Source organism: Camelus ferus, chromosome 31, assembly GCF_009834535.1.
Source record: "Camelus ferus isolate YT-003-E chromosome 31, BCGSAC_Cfer_1.0, whole genome shotgun sequence".
NCBI lineage: Eukaryota > Metazoa > Chordata > Mammalia > Artiodactyla > Camelidae > Camelus > Camelus ferus.
In genome coordinates, this window is record NC_045726.1 from 10,586,843 (window position 1) to 10,607,731 (window position 20,889).

General features: G+C 45.2%; 1 protein-coding gene across 9 annotated transcripts in view; it reads right to left on the reverse strand.

Annotated features, from left to right (window-relative positions):
• The window catches only part of PTK2B (protein tyrosine kinase 2 beta), a 127,791-nt gene that overhangs the window by 32,239 nt on the left and 74,663 nt on the right, over nt 1-20,889 (reverse strand). For all 9 annotated transcript variants that reach the window (XR_004316418.1, XR_004316419.1, XM_032470970.1 and 6 more), the window contains 2 exons: nt 1,338-1,516; nt 721-808 (listed from right to left, as the gene is read on the reverse strand). Coding sequence is in view for 7 of the 9 variants with exons in the window: in XM_032470970.1 (XP_032326861.1) it covers nt 721-808; nt 1,338-1,516 (267 nt within the window). In the remaining 2 variants the exon portion in view is untranslated. The remainder of the gene's footprint in view (nt 1-720; nt 809-1,337; nt 1,517-20,889) is intronic.

Sequence of the window (20,889 nt, forward strand, 5' to 3'; positions counted from 1 at the left end):
ACAGAAAATACTGATGGCAGCTCCCGTGTATGCAGCGCTCACTCCCCGCCAGGTCATGCGTGGAGCACCTCACATGCGTTATAGCCAGTGGTGCGGTGAGCAGCTCCAAACAGCTCATGGAAGCTGGTTATTAAGTTTTCCAAAATTTTGTGTGTCAGTTGATGTATTGGTGGTTTGAAATAGGGCAGGGTGGGAGAATTAACACCACGGACATTGGCAGGTGCTACAAATCAGAGAACTGGTTTATCAGCACCGCTAATGCTATCGCTTGGTCCTCGCACCAGCCCTATAGAGTAGATATTCTTATTATTGTCCCCATTTTATAGAAGAGGAAACAGCCTCATGCAGGTAAATTAAATCCCTAGGGATACCAGGTGAGGGCGTAGCAGAGCTGGGCTAGACACCAGGCGTGTCAGACGGCCAAGCCTGTGCGCTGAGACTACCGCCTCCCCTTTGGACCTGCCCTGCCTGCTGTAAAGCCGGCACTCCTGGGCAGCAAAGAGCCACTAGGAAAGTCCAGGAGGAGCTGTGCATATGCGGTGGGGTTAGCCAGCCCTTAGCTGTGAGGGAAGCATGTTTGGGCAGCTGACCAAGGACCAAGCAATGTTCCCAAGAGATGTTTCTCGGAATGGGACTTCCAAAATCTAAGATTTGTCTTTCCATCTCCCCAGGAGAGGATGGTCATATGACCCAGGAGACCAGAAGATAAAATACTTTTACCTGTTGGTAAAAATAAAGCAGCGTGGTCCTGTCTTCCTTCAGGCTCTCCATGAAGTCCTCTGGCAGGTAGCGGATTTGAAGGTCATACCTGGGACAGGAAATTTAGACTCTCTGGTCGATACAGGGAAGCTGGTTATACAAAAGGCTGCCCATGGAGCTCCTGGCCACCCATTCAGGACTTGCTCCTTCTTTCCTTCCTCCGTGGTTGGGTGAAGGACCACAGAGGACAAAGGGATAGTTGGCCAGCATGCGGTGGTCAATCCTGACTCTCCATCTCTTCTCCCTTACAGCAGCTGTTCTCCTCAGGTTCACAGACCAGCCCTTGGTCTGGCTCTCTCTCCTCTCTGCACTTCTGTTCCTCCTTCTCTCTAGCACCAACAGCATCCTGTCTAGGGATATGCCTAGATACCTGTCTTGGGATGGGGATGCACTGTGAGCCCACATGTGCTTGGCAAATACGTGCATTGGATCCTGCAGAAGCACCAACCTAAAATGCCACTCAGATTTTCCAAAATATTCTCAGAAGTCGGGAAGTGCTCCAAGGAAGGACCTCCCAGGGCCTCCCCATACCTCACTTATCTCCCCTCCCATTTGAGAGCCCAGGCCTCCTCTCCTACCTCCACTCGGCTTCCACGTGTAGACACTCGTACTTGTCCTGCACCTCACCCACTGTCATCTGCGGGTGCAGCCAGTGGATCTCGTCCGACTTCATGTGCTTCAGCCTCAGCCCATAGCACTCAGCCAGCTGGATGTTGGGCCCAATCCGTCCGCTCAGCAGGATGGAAGCAATGACCTCCTATAGGGGAGGAGAGAGGGGCAGGACTCAGGGGCGGCCCCCTTCTAGGCTCCCACAGTCCTCACGCAGCCCCCAGAAGTGTGATTCTCTAGGGTGGGATTCCATCTTAATGTCCTCTTCATCTCTGCTTATCTAGGAATTAGTGCAAGGCATGGTACACAGCAGGCTCTATATGATGAATGGACAGGTTGGCAAAATGAGACAGAGATGGAGGAACTGGGAGGAGAGAGGAGAAAAATGCACTGAGGCAAAAAGCATGGATTCTGTGCTTCTGCGTTTCATTCCAATCAAACTGATTAATAACTACTGAGCAACCACCATGAAAGAAGCATTCTCTGAATGGTTTCCAAGTCAGCCAGCATTACTGAGGGTCTGGAGTAGGCACTCCTGGGCACTTTGCATATATTATTTCATTGGATCTGCACTACACAGGAGAGCAGGTGTTAACATCCCCATTTGGCTGATGAGGAAGCTGATGGAGGTCACACAGCTCATGGAATTAAGCTAGGATTTTGAATCCTGGGCCACTAGACTCTGAGGAATTCTACTAGACCGGGCTGCTCTCTGATCAGGAGGAAGAGTGGCCCTAGATTATTTAGGTTTGTAACATGCCTCCCATGAAGGAGGCATTGTCTAATTTAGTAAATCAAACGTAATCAATTGAAAAAAAGAGGTTCACCATTTTTTAAGAAGAAAATCAGCTTCTTATTTTCACTAAAAAAATGCTTAACTAATATTAAAATAGTACTGTTTTGAAGGAACACCCAGTTATTCTTCTGCCTAGGCACCCACATGTCTTTGTCCAGCTCTGCCTCCTGCCAGCCCTCTTCAATTCCATGGAATTGAGAAGGTAGAAGACCCTAAGCTTGAAAAATCCCATCCCTCTTAGGAAAGCAAATGCTTATTGGAGCAGTCAGTTATTGCTCTGTGATATAGATGGGGAAACTGAGGCACAGAATGCAAATGTTAACAGTTCTAACAAGTCAGCACAGGAATTAGAACTTTGGTCCTGGGATGAGGAAGAAGGCTGTGAACAATGGTACCTACAGTGAGAGGGACACAAAGAAGAGGGAGAGTTCAAGGCTGTGAAGTTGACAATTTTGTATTTCCACCCATTTCTCTTGCCATTGACCCTCTGTAATTCTCTGTTCACTAGGTCATCTCGTTGTATTATCCAGAGCTCCCATGTCAGTCCCACCTAGACTCCCCATCTGGAGTCCCAGACTCTAGTGTTTTTGAACTTATCGAGTCTTCCCTGTCCAAGTTGAAACTTATATAACTAATGTTGAATTTCCCCAGGACTGGCACCCCTGTGATTATTGAAAATCTAAAATATATATGAAGAAAGCAGAAGTCAGTAGAATAATATTATAAACCCCCATGTACCCAGTTTCAACAATTGCCAACATTCTGCCATGCTTGCTTCTTCCATAACACGATCTACTCCTCAATCATCACTCAACTATTAACAATTTTCACAGTTTTTGTTTCATAGTGAAATTTGTATTAATTCAAACACACAAGTTTTAGCTATACAATTTGACACATAAATACACCTGTGCAACCCACATACCAATTAAGATATTTCCAGATCCCCAGAAAGGTCCCTCATATCCCTTTTCAGTCAAGCTTCATGGCACATTCCCATCTCCAATTCTAGGCTACAGTATTTCCCTCCCACCTTTACTTAGTTTTGCCTGTTGTAGAACTTCAAATAAATGGAATCACTTAGTATATATTATTCATTCCCCTAATGCTTGGACTAGTTCTCATCTGGGGCTATGGTAAATAAAATTACCATGAACAGTAATATACAAGTCTTCTTGTGTATGTATGTTGCCATTTCCTTTGGACAAATACCTAGGAGAGGAATGACTGGGTCAAAGGTAGATGAATGGTTAACTTTGTAAGAAACTGCCAAGATTATCCCATTTTATATTTCCACTGTGATATATGAGATGTCCATTACAACACATCCTCACCAACATTTGGTATTATAAGTCTTTTTAATATTAGTCATTTTAGTGGGTAGGCATATTATCTCATTGTGCTTTTAATTTGCATTTCCCTGATGACTAACAATATTAAGTACTTCTTCCTGTTTATTGGCCATTAATATATCTTTTTTTGTAAAGTAGTTTTTCAAATCCTTTGCTCACTTTTGTGTTTTTTTTTTTTTTATTGAGTTGTAGGGGATCCTTATACATTCTAGATAAAAGTAATCTGTTTTATGAATATTTCCTCTAGGTCTATACTGTGCCTATTATTTATTTCCTTAACAGTGTCTTTTGATAAAGTTTCATTTATCAAAATTTTCTTTTATGGTTAGTGATTTTTGCATCCTGTCTAAGAAATCTTTGCCTGCCTCCAATCGATCAAAATAGTCTCCTGTTTTCTTTTATAAGCTTTCAACTTTTACCTTTAGCTCTGTGATTAATCTTGAATTAACTTCTGTGTCTGGTGTGAGGTAGGGATCAAAATGCATTTTTTTCTTATGACAATCTATGGTTGTTCAGCACTGGTTGTTGACTTTCACTTCCCAATTGAATTGTTTTGCTATCTCTGTCAAAATCAACTGGCCATATAAGTTTAGGTCTATTTCTGGACTCTCACTTCTGTTCTACTGATCATTGTCTTTACTATGCCAAAACCACACTATCTGCATCACTGTAGCTTTAGTGGAGATCTAGATGAAGTCAAATAGTGTAAGCCTTCCACCATTTCCTCCCCAAGATTATTGTGCTATTCTGGGTCTCTGCATTTCCATTTCCATTTCTGAATCAGTTTGTCACTTTCTATTTAAAATGTCTGCAGAATTATGATGGAGATAGTGTTAAATATATATTGCTTAGCAAGGGAGAATTAGCATCTTAGTAGCATTGAGTCTTCCAACCCTCAAACATGGTATATCTCTCCACTTAGTTTGCTCTTCTTTAATGTTTGTCAGCAGTAATTTGTAATTTTCAGTGTATAGATTTTACAAACCTTCTGTTAAATTTGTTCCTAAATAGTTTATACATTTTGATATTTCTGTAAATTAACATTAAAAAAAATTAAATTTTCTATTTTGGTGTTCACCTTCTCTGTGGCTCCCTCTTTTTCAGGACTTTCCTCAATCTTCTGGCTTCTCTGGCAGCCCCAAGTTCTATGCTCTGATACCTCAAACCAGTAGGCTGCTGCTTTCTGCCCTTCCAGCCCGAACCAGATTGGAAAGCGCCATTAGGCAAGAGCTACAGATTTGCAAATCTAATTCTTAGCAGTTCAGCTGTCAAGAGCAGATTTTCCCCTAGCTTCTCCTTTGCTGTGGTCTCTCCAGAGCCTTCAGGAGAATTTGATTTTTTAATTTTGTCCAGATTTTAGCATTGTTATCTGTGGGAAGATTAGTCCAGCCAAACTATTCCACCCTTTAAAGAATCTATGTGTTATTTTAATAAACAAATCTGCATTCTCTGCTAATCTGCAAATGGGAGCAGGTTAGGGAGCAGAGAGCTCCCTTCAAGTCACAGCAAGCCAGCAACACAGGAATAGCCATGAGCATAACCCGGCATGTCAGACTCCTATAGCGCTCCGTGCACTGCATAGCTAATTGTTCTTTTACAACATATTTAAGTTCTCTGCATTCAATTTTCTCATCTATAACGTGGAGAATAACAGTATCTATTTTGAATGGTCTTAGGAGGATTAAATTAGATAAAACCCCTTAGGACAGAACCTGGCACAAGGAAAATATTCAAAAACCCTCAGCATTATTTTATCACAGCAAATCTCTTGTAGATTCTGGTGCTTTTGTAAAAACAAAGAAAGATTGGAAAAACAAAACAAAACTGGTTTCCTCTTCTTCCACCCTTTTATCTTCTTTTCTTTTTCCTTGCCTTGAAGGTGTGGTATGGCCAGGGGTCAAAGTAGTAAGGGCTTGGCAGTGGCTGCAGAGGCAGGAAGAGAGCAAAGGAGGTGGAGCCAGGGGTGCAGTTGTCTGGGGGGGTTAGAAGATTGGTCACATACAAGGGGACTGAGTGAAGGAGTAAATAGATTGAGGATGATGGGGCGTGGGTTTCTTACTGTTGGAGAAAGTACTTAAAATATGGAGGGAAGGGAAGGCTAGAGAGAATCCTTAGGTGAGGGATTGAAATTGGAAGCATTGGTCAGAACTTATGGCTTGAGAGAAAGAGAAAGAGAAAGATATAGAGCTTTGTTTACAGAGGACCAAAGACACCCTGATAGTCAATTGCATATCAAGCATCCAGTCTTACTTTCCAAATACCCTTCTCCACTAAACAGATTCAAGGTTCCTTGGAAAATGGCTGATTCCAGGGCTAGGGCAAAGAAAGTACTAGAAGAGCCTGGAATATCTTTTTGTGCTAGAAAAACAAAGGAAGTTTTTAGAGACTGTTGAGGATATATAGCAAGGAAATAGTACCAACTTAAACAGATTGGTATGGACCAAGTCTGGGAGAACCTAAGCATTAAGATATGTAATTATGGGGAATGGATTCCACCCACGGAACAAAATAGAATCTAAGAGAGAGACATAAATAAATGGAGGAGAAGGGGATGCTCTTCTTTGTAGGATAATGCTAACTAGTCAATGTAGAAGAAAGGAAAGAGAGAGAAAATCACCACTTGGCAACAAACTCCATGTTGGTTGGTTCAGGGATGATTCATTGGTGGATAATAAAGCCAGAGGGTGGAGGTCTGATGATGCATAGGGTATTGATGTGGTCTTAGTGTATCTCCCTCAGACACTAATCAAATCCAAAGGAAAACCTGGCAGACACAAATGACCAGGTTGTCAAGGTTAACACCACCAGCATTAGGACAAGGTAAACAGAACGTGCCTCTTGCCTTGATACTGAGAAGAGCACAACATCATTTCTGAGATACCTCAGCCAAGAGCTCATGCTGGGTCTAGTCCTGACACCTTGGAGACTGATAGAGTAGAAGACCTGAACTCTTTCAGATGGAGAAACTCTTCCACATTAGAGGAGAACAAAGAGATACGGCAACTAACTGCCTTGTGTGTTCCTGTTCCTGGACCAGACAGGAAAAACAGACATTGTTGGGACAGCTGGTGAAATTTAAATGGGCTCTATGGTTTGGATGGTAGTGGTGTTTGCAGCAATGGTGACTTCCTGATTCAGATGGTCGCAGTATAGTTCTGCAGGAGAGTGCCCTTGTGTGGGGGAAATAAACACCGGAGTATATTTAGTGATGGTGCAGTGTTGCTACAGCTTGTTTTTAAATAATTCAGAAAGAGAATAATGACAATGGGCCTATTGTGTGTGTGTGTGTGTGTGTGTGTGTGTGTGTGTCTGTGTGTGTGTGTGTCTGTGTGTGTGTGTGTGTGTGTGTGTGTGTGTGTGTTTATGAAGAGACAGAGCTACTAAATATCGCCAATAATATATTTGAACAACTGGGGAGTCTGGGTGAAGGTGATATGGGAGTTCTTTTTACTGTTCTTTCCATTTTTTAAATATAAATTTGAAATAATTTTAAAATGCAAAGAGAGAGACTGTGGGGAGGGAGATTCTCAGCCACATGAGAAGTGAAGGCACCATATCAAATGGACAAATGAAATTCTGGCTGGGCCAGGCAGGGCCTTGCAGCCTCTCTTCCATTCAGAGCCTCTGAAAGGGGCCAGACTGAATCTAGCTCTTTGGTCTGCAGTTGGTGAAACTCTCCAGGGCGTAAACTTGTACAAAATTACTTCCGGGTCTCCTTCTAAAAACCGACCAGTTTCTGTTGTAGGGTTGGTCAGGTAAGGTTAACTCTAGATCCTCGGGGTGGAAATTCATGAAGAGACTCTTCATCCAACAGATTTTCATAGGAAGGTTGATTTCAGCTTCAGGTAAGGAGGAATTGGGGGGGGGGAGTTTTCGGAACATGAAATGCACAGTTTGGGAGGCTGCGTGGCACTGGGCGGACTTTTACCCGTGCGGGGGCAGGGGACATTCTTCCTGCAGGAACAAAGCTGAAGTTCCTGGGGAGAGGGAGCTTTACCAAATGGCTCCTCCACCCACCACCCCCATTGCCCTGCTGGTTACTGATGGAAGGATGTTGTGTAATAAAGAATTTGGATGGTCTTTGTCCTGCTTCTGAGAAGGGAGCCTCTGAACCCTTGGAAATTCCTAAGCAATAAGAGTGTCTTTGTTATGCCTGATGGGTCCCTCCGGGCCACGTGGAGGTTTACGTTAATGAGGTGACTCTGGGTGGGCCCTGGAATCCTCTTAGGATGGGGCCTGGCCTTGTTGGAAACACCAAACATGTGATTAAAGGTTTGGAGCATTGAGTCCTGTGACATCAGTCTGGCCTCCAGGGAGAGGAGGAAGGATGGAGACTGAGTCAAATTGATTGGCCAATGAGCCAATCAATCCATCAATTGCACCTACTTCATTAAACTCTAATAGAAACTCTAGACATAGAAGCTGGGGTGAGCTTCCTGGTTCAGAGTACCTGGAAGGTGACATGTCCTAAGGACACTGAAACTTCATGCTTGGGCCCTCCCAGAATTCACACCAAATGTCTCTTTATTTGGCTGGTTCTGATTTGTATCCTTCATAAAAAAATTGTAATCATCAATACAGCACTTTCCTGAGTTCAGTGAGTTATTCTAGCAAATTATTGAACCTGAGAGGGTAACAGAAACCCCTAAATTTGTAGCCAGTTTGTCAAAAGTATGGGTGGCCTGGGAACCACAGAGCTTGTGACTGGGGTCTGGGAGGGGTGCCTTGAGGAGGATTGTGCCCTCAACCTGCGACTTCTGTGCTAGCTCCACAATTGCACTGGTCAGAACTGCACTGCAAAGTGTGCCCACCCTCCAGGCGTACCTGGGGAGAACCAAAGCTGACAACCACAGGTGACACAGAAAGAGCACGCACTAACTTTGGAGTCACAGAAGCGCAAGGTGTGGGCCCAGTTCTGACACGTGGTTCTAGTGGGATGACAAGCTCCCCGAGCCACAGCCTCCTTTCTGCTGTTCTCTGCCCTTGTCATATGAAGCTACTCAATGGTTCTTTCATTCAAACCATCATGAACTATCTATGATATATGCTCGCTGCAAAGCGTAACAGGAGCCCCAGTGCACACGCAGAGCCCTCATCTCAAGAAGCTTCTATTCACAGGGTGGGAGGAAGAAAGTGGCTTAAGTGGACAGAGTGGAATGGGGGATCCATTTAAAAGAAAACGCTTTGAGGCTTGACATGATCTCACCACGGAGGCGTCTGCATCAGCCACGCCTCCTCCCTCACCATTTACTGCGTCTTCTCCCTCATTCATGCAGCTTCGCACGCAAATGGTGGGAGCAGCAAAATCAGCCCTCTGCCCACGGCTCATCACCTGTCATTAACGGGTCCATAGTTCTTTCTCTATGAATAAATCGCTTTTAAAAACAACAGTAGGAGATGTTTACCTGCTCATGAAATTGCCATACATAAGAAGACAGAAAAAATAAAAATCCATCTTAATGTTATCAATTATTATTGAGCTACGCCCAGGATTCTTTTTTGCTCCAGGAAAACCTTCCCTTCCACCCACACGAGGACTACTATACAGCAGACCTTCCGACAGCCTGTGGCTCACAGCTTCGAGTTTCTGGCAAACAGTGGGAGTTCTAAGGCTTTTCTTCCTGCTTGGCTGACGTTGATTTATTTGCTTTATCAAATAGCATGAAGACCCCAAACTATCCCCAAGAAATTTATTACTCGATCTTCTCACTCTTCTGTTAATGCTGAGTCAGCTTTTTCCCCATCTGAAATTGATTTTTGGATGTAGTGTGAGGTATGGCTTAAAATTGGTTTCACCAGGATATCCAGCATTCAGCGCCTATATGTATGGGGCTGTCTCTCATCTGTTTTTCTGTTTCTTTGATCTGATAGTCTTTCCTGTTACCTCAGTCACATTTTATAGCTTTTTTAGTAATCTCTGTAGTCTCAGGATTTTCTCAGGTTCACCTTTTTTTTTTTTTTTAAATGAAACACCTAAGCTTCTTTTTTTTTTCTTGAGCTTATTAAACATATTTCATTTAGTAGCTGGGTTTTTAGGAACGACATGACAGTAAAGAGTGACCAAGGGAAGAAAAAGAATGGATTTTGCAACGAGCAAGAGAGGGGAGAGAGATAAGAGCCTTTGTGGGCTGGATTTCAGGAATTTCAAAAATTCAAGTAAAGATATTTTTGGACAGCAGCCAACCCAATTGGATATTAAGAAATGGTTATAAAAATGTTAAGAAATTTTTGCTATTTATCTTGAAAGTGATCTTTCAGTGATATTTTTCCCCAAAGAGATGACAGTAAAGATTCAAATTGATTTTCAATTAGTTTTAGACGTCAGACTAATTTTTAATTTTTTTATTTTTTTGGAATGTGATTACTACTGAGACTGGCTTCAAGGGGAAAGCAAGCTGGCCAACTTTATGTGAGTTATAGACATGCAGAGAGCTTAGCCTCGTGGTTAGCACAGAATAGATGCTCAAGAATTGATGGCTACTATCATGATGGGTGGACAAAAGAGATGGGATGAACATGGCTCAAGGGTCAAGCAATCCTGGGGAGCTGGATTAATTAACTCAGCAAGTCTGCAATTTAGACATAAATTTGAGAACCTGGAATGGAGTCTAAGGGTCCCTGGCCAGAAGTTCCTCTGACTCGCCCTGCCTGGGTGGGAGCTGGTACCCTGGGAACTGGAGCCAGTCCCATGGAGTGATTGCCTAAGCAGTGGCCAAGGGAAGAGGGGGAACAGTGGTTGCCAGTAACTTCCAACAGCCCTTCAGCTCCGTACAGGTGGTTGAGGAAAGCCATCTCTGGAAAAGGGATCTGAGACTGCTTCCAAGCCGAAGCCAGCACCAGCAGCAACAGGCGGCTGGCGTGTGATGAATGAGCCTTTCAGGACGTCAGGTCATGGCCATGGAGAAGTTGGCCAGGAAGAAATAATGCAGAGAAAAATGACTTCCTTCTGCCTGGAGCATGAATGCCACAAAGGGTTTCATGTTCCCAGGGCAAAGCTCACAGTGGCAGGCTCCTTCCTCTGCCCTTCTGCTGCACATGGGGACAGGAAAGTAAAACTCTGAGACAGCACAAAAACAGGTTGAAAAGGCAACCAGAAGCCTTCTTTTTAAATGACTTGAACAGCCCTGGGGAGCTCCCATCCTAGTGCAAGGACAGACACCAAAGGGATATGTGTGTTGTATCAAGAACCTGAAATGTGTTCATATCTTTGACTTAGTTCTTTGCCTGGGAACATGGTATGGATTGAATGTTGGTGTTCCCCTCAAATTCATATGCTGAAGCCCTAATGCTCAATGTGACAGTATCTAGAAGTGAAGCTTTTGAAAAGTGATGAGGTCATGAGAGTGGAGCCCTCACGGATGGGATTAGTGCCCTTATAAGTAGAGATAAGAGAAATGAGCTCTCTCTCCACCATGTGAGGACAGCAGGAAGTGGCTGCCTGCAAGCCAGGAAGAGGGCTGTCATCAGAAGATCTGGTACCCTGATCTTGGACTGCTAGCCTTCAGAACTCAGAGAAATAAATTTCTGTTGGGGGCTTAAAAGCCCCCCAGCCTGTGGCATTTTGTTATGGCAGCCTGAGCTGACTAGGACAAAGCATAAACTGAAGAAATGATTCAAAATACAGAAATACCCTGTATACAAAGAAACTCACTGTCGCAATTTTAAAAACAGCAAAAGCCGCAATATGCAATCAATCCAAACAGTTTGAAAAGGGCCATGAAAGTGATGGGAGGACCACACAGGGTTTATATACTAGCTTGTAAAATTGTATGAAGAGCTTGTCATCATTTTTGGAAGCTGCTTCTATTACCATAAGTGGGAGGTGCAGTGTATAAAGTCGTGCACAGAGCATGACAGCTATAGAACTAGAAATAAGCAAATCCAGAATGAAATGCATTATAATGTTAACAGTGTTGTCTTGGGTTGGGGGTGTGTGTGAATATACGCGTACATGATTGTATTCACCTGGGTTTCCTGTGTTTGAACTTTTTCATATATTGTAGTGGGTAAGAGCATGGCCTTAAGAGTCAGAAATTGTTTCGTCTCTGATTTGCTTTGTGACTTTGGGCAAAACAACCTCTCTGCTTTGGTTTCCTCATTCGTAAAATATAAAAATTTTCCTATTTCATACGGTTCTTGTGAGGATTAAATAAAACATCAGTCAAGAGCTGAGCATAGTGCCTTGCCCAAGACAGTGCTAGATAAAATGCTATTACTATTACTGAATAAATCTGTAGTTATTCTACATACTGTTGGATTTGATTTTCTAATATTTTGTTGAGGATATTTGCATCTACTTTCATGAGAGATAAGGATTTATAGTTTTTCTTTCATGTCTCTTTGATATATTCATTTTATACTTGTAAAAAAAAAATCTCTTCCAAAATAAGTGTTTAAAAGCCAGAAAGAGAAAGAAAAATACCATATGAGATCGTTCATATGTGGAATCTAAAAAAAAAAAGAACATAAATACAAAACAGAAACAGACTCATAGACATAGAATATAAACTTGTGGTTGCCAAGGGTGGGGCTGTTGGGAAGGGATAGACTGGGATTTCAAAATTTGTAGATACTGACAGGCATATGCAGAATAGATAAACAAAATTATACTGTACAGCACAGGGAAATGTACACAAGATCTTGTGGTAGCTCACAGCAAAAAAAAAATGAGACAATGAATATATGTATGTTCATGTATAACTGAAAAGTTGTGCTCTACACTGGAATTTGACACAACATTGTAAAATGACTATAACTCAATGAAAAAGTGTTTAAAAAATAAATGTTTAAGTTTAGCTATTATATTAGACTTAGTTTGGCAGATTAGGCATAAAAAATCCATAGCTAAAGGACAAGAGCAGAGATCAGCTTCCAACTTGGACAGATGGCACAGGTTATGCCTGTGAACTTGGCTCATGCGCTACTCGGTGCAGACCTCATGCCCTACTCGGTGCAGACCTCATGCCCTACTTGTAAGGCTCCACTTTTAAGAGATGAATAAACTCCCTGTAAAATACAAGATTCTAAAATTAAAATGCTGACTCAACAGTCAAGGTCACAGGGCCAGAGGGAGAAAGAATGGCCAAAATTCACTCAGGTCTTGATGAAAGTTAAGTTGAACAGCTGTTTTGCTGTCTAGATCCTAGAAGCTCATACGTGAAAGCAGCCCTCGCTGATGCAACCACCAGAGTAAAATCGACAGCTCTACAGATACTCAAAAGTTGACCTGTTTACTAAGCTCATAAAACTTAGACTGGAATTTGAGAGCCTTAAGTAAATGCAGAGATCACTTAATTTGATTGTTTTTAAATGAAGACACTGAGACTTAGGGAGGTCAGGTGACTTGCCCAAGGGTATACAGGAAATTCTATTTTAAACCAGCTGAAATTCTTTTAATCCTCCTGCACTTTATCATTTATGAAGTTATCAAACTTCCTTCCAGTCCACTTCCGATTTGGCCTTTATATCAAGTGATCTAGGAGATGCTAGGCTCAGCTGTGTTCTGCAGGCGTCAGCTCATCCATTTGCTCATTCAGTTCACAGACATCTACTGAGTGCCTGCTTTGTGTCTATGTAGGCACTGGGGAGACAATGGAGAAGACGACATTGGCCTCATTTTCCAAGAGGTCATCTCCCTTTAGAGACTGACAAAAGGCAGTTACTATACAATCTGTCATTTGCTGGGATGAGGGAAATGGGATCACTCTGGCGGCCCCTGCAACCACCCGATGCCCATCGACAGACCGTCTTCAGTTCTGCCCCATCCAGCCTTCTCCTGTCACTCTTCACAGACACTTCAAGACTGAGTATCTTTTGAGTTCTCAGACTCCGTAACATGGCTTCATACCCTGGGGCTCCCCCCGACCCACGTGTTTGCTGATAATCCTTCTACAAGGAGTGGGAGCCAAGCGGGCATCCTGCAGGCAGAGATGGCTCCTTTGGGGCAGTGACTGGTCCCCGTACCCCTGAGCCTCTGATTCAGTGAATTTGGGATGGGACTTGGACAACTGGTGTTTTTAAAACCCTCTGGTGACCCAGATCATCTGCCTCACCTGGGAAGACTGCAGTGGTGGTTACATGAACCAGTCTATTTTTGCTCTATTCCTAGCACCTCTTGGGCATTTAACGCCACTGACCCAAGACACTGCCCCCTGGCCACACCAGGTCAGTCCGAAACTCTCTCTCCCTTGCTGGAAACTGGAGTTGAGATATGGAATTCTAGCCAGTCTCTGCTGACTTTATAAACTGGAATCCATCCATCCATCCACCCATCCATCCATCCATCGTTAGGTAACTACTCATTAATTAATTCAGCAAATTGGGGAAACAAAGCATCCCTCTCTCATGGGGCTTGTTTTCTACTGGGGGTGAACGAGAAACAAACGAGCATGACGTTATCTCGGGTTCTGATAAGCGCCAAGTCGACAAACAAAGCAGGTAAGCCGCAGAGTGATTGGGGGGTGTGTGAGGGGAGGGCTGCTGTTTCACACAGAGTGGCCAACAAAGTCCTCTCTGATAAGGGGGCATTTGAATGGATCCCTGAAGGAAGTAAGGGGGAGAGGGGTGGACTCGTGGGGGAAGAGCCCTCTTTAAAAGGGGCCAGACTGCACGGAGGCCCCGAGGTGGGCATCTCCGAGGCCCCATGTGCTCAGCACGTTCAGGCAACTGTGAAGAGGCCAGTGGGGCTGAGGTGGGGTGACACAGAGGAAAGAAATGGGAGGAAAGGTCGGAAGGGCCAGGCCAGGGCTCAGCAAACTTTCTCTGTAAAGGGCCAGTAGTAAATATTTTAGGCTTTCTGGGCCAGATGGTCCCTGTTGCAACTACTCAGCTCTACTGATGCAGCTCAAAAGTATCATCAACAATACATACACAAGTGAGCATGGTTACGTCTCAATAAAACTTTATTGACAACAATGGGCAGTGGGCCATATTTGGACTGTAGGCCGCACTGCTCGCTGAGCCCTGTTGCAGGCTAAGGTAAGGACTTTGAATTCTATTTTGAGTGAAGAACGTAGACATCAGAGAGTTTAAAGTAGAGCAGTGATACAACCTGAGCTATACCTTAAATACATCCTTTTGACTGTCCTGTATTTTAAAATTCACCATGGCTGTTGCCTGTGGAACGGACCACAGTGGGATACAGGCAGACACAGTTATGAGGTGAATGTGTTATTTCCAGGTAAGAGATGCTGATGGTCTGGACCAGGGTAGAGGCAGTGGAGGTGGTGAGAAGGAACTGCTCAGGATCCGAACATGGTCTGATGGTAGAGCTGACAGGATTTTCTGATGGATAAAGAGTGGGAGAGGAAGGAAGAATTCAAGGATGACTCCAAGGTTGATAGCCTGAGGTACGATAACTAAAAGAACAGAGCTGCAGTTAACAGAGCTGGAAAGCCTAGAGGAGAAGCAGAGTTTTAGGAGAGGATTCTGAGCTGATTCTGTGCACGGAAGGTTAGGCGGCCTGTGGGGACAGCAGGCAGGTGGACGTGTGAATGGAGTTGTGGGAGGTGGTTGGAGATAAAGTTTGCGAATTTGGGCACCAATGGTTAAAATTAGAATTTCAAGCTATGTGACTGGATGCAATCACCTGGGGCGTGACCAGGGACCAGACTGTGGTGTCACATAGGCTGTGTCACAGGAATCACGCCTGGGGCAGACAGCCCACAGGCTGCCCAGCAACTGAGAATCCCAGGAAAAAGCAGGGACAAGTGAGAGGCTTTCAGCAGCCTGTGCTCCGTGGCCAATTCCTGACACTGAGCCTTGGGTGTGCCTATGTGTGCAAAGCGCTCGCACATCCCTGTGTCCTGTGTACACGGTCTGCGTCCACCTGAACGGGGGGTACCGGCAGCTGCCATTGTGATCCCAACTGATGGCTGTCATGACTTGAACGGTGGCTCCCAGAAGATGAGTCCACGCTCTGGAACCTGTGAAGGTGACCTCATTTGGAAAAAGGGTCTTTGCAGATGCCATTACGTTCAGGATCTCAAGATGAGATCATTCTGGTCTGTCTGGGGGTCTCCTAAATTCCGTGGCAAGACAATTTCTAGAGAAGACACACAGAGGAGAGACACACAGAGGGAAGTGAAAGGAATGTGAAGGCGGAGGCAGAGACTGAAGTGATGCAGCCGTAAGCCAAGGAAGCCTGGGGCCACCAGAAGCTGGAAGCAAGCAAGGATTCCATCCCAGAGTCTTGGAGGGAGCTCAGCCCCCTGACCTCTCGCTATGGGGCTTCTGGCCTTCGGAACTGCGAGGGGACATTTCTCTGTTGTTTTAAGCCACCAGTTTTGTGGTCATGTGTTATGGCAGGCGTGGGAAACAAACACCACAACTATACAAGCTCCAAGTTCTCAACACACCTATGGGGTAACTTTTAAAAAGTGATTAAAGAGCAAAATAATGAAACTTAATGTAAGTTATCACTCTGAAAGCATTCATCTGGATGTGCTAAAAAGCCTGTACCTGACAAGGACATTCAGCAACGCAACCGTCAGGTTAAAAATAGAAACGTCAGCACAGACACCTGACCACCGGCTTGCCGACGTGGGGCATCCAGGCGCACAGATGGAGAAGGAGGACCCAGAACTCTGTGCTGCGGCCCCGCGCTCGCCCCCACGGTTGGGTGCCTGTGGTGGGTGGTCTGGTCTGCTGAGCACACACAGGAAATGGGGAGGGGGTGCAGAAAGGAGGAAGTCCTTGCGAACGTACCTCTTTTTGTATCACTGAGTGTCTCTGTGGTGTAGGTTTGTGGTTTCCTGGCTAAACCCCCTTTCTCTCAGGTTTCCAGGGACTGTTCTCATGAGTGGGGGTGGGGCAGGCCTTGGGTGGCTCCTTAATTCTTTCCAGGGTAACTATTCTTTTAGAGACAGGCGCTTCCCAGGACAGGTAGTCATGGATTTCCTTCTTCTTGCACCTCAACCTTGTGGTCTTGACCTCAGAGACATGTGAAGAGGGCCTCAGAGATTGTTCTGGAAACAAAGAACGTGAGCCCACGAAGTGTGGGCGGAGACTCTCTGGCCACATGGAGCTGCCGGCCCTGTGTCTTCATCCGCTCGGGCTGCTGTGACAGATCTCTGTGGCCTTAGGGACAAACCTTTATTTCTCACAGCTCAGGAGGCTGAGAAGCCCAGGGTGGAGGTGCTGGCAGACTGCATTCGTGGCGGGAGCTCTCCTGGTTTGCGGACAGCCGCCCTCTGGCCATGTCCTCACAGGGCAGGGGAGACAGCGCTGGGCTCTTCACCTTCTTCTAGGGACACTAAGCCCATCATGGGAGCCCTGCTTTATGACCTCAGGCCCATCTCCTAATGCCATTGCACTGGGGGTAGGGCTTCAACACACAGACTGGGGCTGAGAGGGGACACACACATTCAATCCATAACATCCTGCGTCTGGCTAAGTGATAGGTTTAAACTTGAAATTAACTGAGATCAATATCTAATGAGTAGAGGGCAGGGACAATGGGTCGCAGTATCTGAAACCTGCCTCTCTGGGAAAATTCTGGACTGTATTGTCTGACCGCTGAATCCACAGGGGAGGGCAGAGAGCACAAGTGTAGAGCAGGCCGCGTAGGGGCCTGGGTGTGCCCTCTTCACACACCAGGCAAGCAGCACCCGCCGGCCACCCCGCAGCCTGGAAGCCCTGCTGGAGGGGATGGGACACAACGGGACCCGGCGGGCAGGGCACAGGATGGCTCCAGTCTCTGTCCCTCCCGGGGATGTAAATGTGGGTTCTAAGTGGGATGATGCTTTCGAACAAAAACAAGAATGGATCTTGAATGTGGCTTTTCAGTGTGATAAAGGCAGAGGGAGAGAATTTTGGATGTGGAAGCTCCACTGGCATCCTCGGAACCACAGGACATCACAGACAAGTGCCTCATTTTCTGCTTAAGGGTGAGACACAGATGGTCCACGGATGGCTAGAGATGGGCCCACACAGAGAGTGGATCAGCTGGGGTCAGCAGGGGAGAGAAAACACCACGAGCCAGCAAGTCACCGTGGCAGGCAGAGGAGCGAGAACAGCACTTAGAAGTAGGTGACCATATAATTTAGCCTCTGAGTCACGATTCTCTTGAGACTGGCAGGGGCACTGTCCTTAGTCATTCCAGGACAGTGTGTGTAGACCAGGGCCGTCCGAGACAACGGGACATATGGTCAACCTACCCCGAAGAGCTGAAGAGTGGCAGATAGAAGGGGGAGGGAGCAGGGAGAGGGAGCGAGAGAGAAGCGGAGTGAAGAAGAGGCTCTGAGAGTCAGAGAGACGCCTTGTGTGGGCACGTCTGGGTGGCACTCTGCTAGTTGTTTACAAAGTGTTATCTTAACCCCGTTCCCATACAAGCAAATTAGCATGCGAGAGAAATACATAATGACAGAAGCCTCCACTTGCTACAGCGCTTCAGAGCTCCCAAGCAAACACAATTTCTTAGGAATATCAAACAAAGGGGAAATGGAAAATCAAGAGGGGCAAAATCCATTTTTCGTTCTGCACATTGCTCCAGCCTCCCCAACACCTGGCTAATTTCTGTTGGGTCCTAAGCACAGGGGCCAGGGCTTATTTACATAGCTTTTAACAACCCAGAGACAGCATCTCGAGGCAATTACATTGCATAGGATGAAGCTGAGAATAAAAAGGAAAAATGAAATCAGCAGGTACCATGGAGTAGCGGGAGGAAACATGTTTTGGAAATGTGTGACCACGAGGACCGTGCCAGGGTGATTCTCCGTTGCTTCTACTTGATCAGACACAGTGACATGGTGGGGTCAGAATTTCAGGAGTGTTCTTATGGAAGGACGAATGCTTGGCAAGCTTGAAAGGGCTGGCAGCATTTTGGCATGGGGTGTGGGAGGACGGTAAAAGAAGATACAGAGTTGGAAGTAGAAAAATCCCTCAGAGGATGGAGCCCAGCTCGGGAAGGAGCAGAGGGTGGGAGGGTCCAGGAGAGATTCATGCAGGGAAGCTGGTCTGGACCTACACGACTGCACAGTGTCTACAAACAGGCCCTGAATGGCAAAGTCTTTCCTCGATGCTTGGACCGAGCTCTTTTGTGTTCTGTGCTGTCACAGCCTCTCTTCCTTCCTGTCAGAGCACTTGCCTCTGTTTGTAAAGATCCACTCATTAGTGAGGGTCAATGTCAGACTCATCCTTGGCCTGGAAGCCCATCGAAAGCAGTGTCTTTTGAGGTATGATGATACCCATAGGCTATAATCAGCACAGTGCTGGGTGCATGGGGGCACTCGACAAATATCTGTAGAATGGATGATGAAATTATTCAGGATTCCTTCATGATGAACATATCCACAGCTATGGATTCAACTACACTCAGATGCTGATAACACTCAAATATCTATCTCCAGCCCAGTTCCCTCCTCCAGAATCAAACAGTCTATTCAACATTTTCACATATTTAACATAACATGAAAATGTTAGAGCATCTCAGTTGCACTTGACAGGTCCAAAACTGAACCTGTGAACTCCCCACTCCCTAGCCAGTCTCTCCTCAAGTTTTCTTCATCTTAGGGAGTAGGACCCTGTCCTCCTGAACCAGGGCTGCCATTCTTGACACCTCCCTTTTCTTTATTCCTACATCTCCTGTCTATAAGCAAAACCTTTCATTTCCATCTCCTAAATTCTTGGATTACAATCACATCTCTCCATAGACCATGGTGGTTAAGAGTACAGGCTCTGAGGTGGATTCCCTGGATTTGAAAACAGGCTCTCTCGCTTACTAGCAATTTGCTTAAATCTTCTAAACCTTGTTTCCTTATATAGAAAACAGAGATAATAGTAGTATGTACTTCATAGGGTTCTTCTGAGAAGTTGATGAGATAATATACATGATGTGCTTTCAGAAGTGCTCACTGCTGCACTACGACCACCACCATCATCAACATCATCACCACCACCACCACCATTATTGCCACCACCATCACCACCACTACCATCATCACGACATTATCACCATCATCATTGACACCATCACCACCATCATCGCCATCATCATCTCCATGGCTACAATCCTAGTCTAAGCTACCATCATCTCTTATGTGGGTCACTGCGATAGTCACCTAGCATCTCCCCATCTCCATTCTTGCCTTCCTCCAATCTATTTCCCATTACGTAACCCAAGTGATCTTTTAAAAATGCAACCTCATGTAACTCATATGTTTAAACTATATCTGAAAACCCTATATATTTTTTTCCTTCAGCTAAGACAGCAGAAGAGATGATTTATTTATGTACATGTGTTACATTCAGCCACAAATGAGTACAGAACTGGCCCAGAATATCACAGATTTAGGGCAAAGGACTAAAAGGGACCATTTTGATACAGGCAAGAAAGGTCTCTCAAAAGAGGTCACGGTGATCAGAATGGCGATAGACATTCCAGATCTACTGAGACAAGTTCTAGACAGTAGGCATGCAGTCCAACAATTGTATCAGCATCCCTGGTTTCCGGCCTTCCTTGCTTCTGCTCCTGTGGCTTCCCACGGGAGATGGGGTAAAACCCAAAGCCCTTAACACAGTTTAACTAGTCAACCCTCGACATCCTTTAGCCTCAAACCTGACATGTGCCTTGTCACTTGAGGATCTTCAGTGCATATGCTGTTCCCTCCTGCCGGTAACACTATTCCTCTTGCCTTCTCTTCTTTTCTTCCTTTCGTGAGCAAAACCTTTCTGAAATGGCAATATTCACTGTCTCCACTCTCTAGCTGACTGCATAATGGCTTCTGCCCCCATCTTCCCACTGAAACTGCCCAGCAAAAGGTCCTCATGGAACCTGTTGCAGAAGCCAATGAACCTATTTTTAGCCTTATCTGACTTGACCTTTCAGAGTGCCTGACACTGCTAATCCACTCTTTCCTCAAAGATCCCTCTGCCTGTGTCTCCCCTTCCTGTTCACCTCACTCTTTTCATCTTTCTCTGGATGATTCTCCTTTTTCCTTCATTTGCCCCTCTTTATCAACCCCTTTGAAGTTGATTTCCCAAGGCTTCCTAGTTGGAACTCTTTTTTTCTCTTACTCAGTTCACTCTCCTTGGGTGATCCAACCCATTTGCATGGTATCATTTGCATAATGACTCCCAAATCCTAGTCTCCGGGTCCTTTCTCCCCACTGAGCTCCGGGCCCACGTTTCTCCATGGGGGCGTTTTGTAAATGCTTCAAACACAACACCTGTAAAGCTAAAATCTCAGAACACCATTCCTTCCTCTGTTGGCATCTCAGTGAATGGTACCAACACCCATTCAGTCGCCCAAGCAAAAGCTTGAGTCATCCTTGTCTCCTTTCTTTCTCTTCTCCCTACATCTAGTTAATCATTCAGTTCTGTTGACTCTGCCTGTTGAGATGTACTCAGATCTGTTGACTTGTCTTTGTTCCCAAT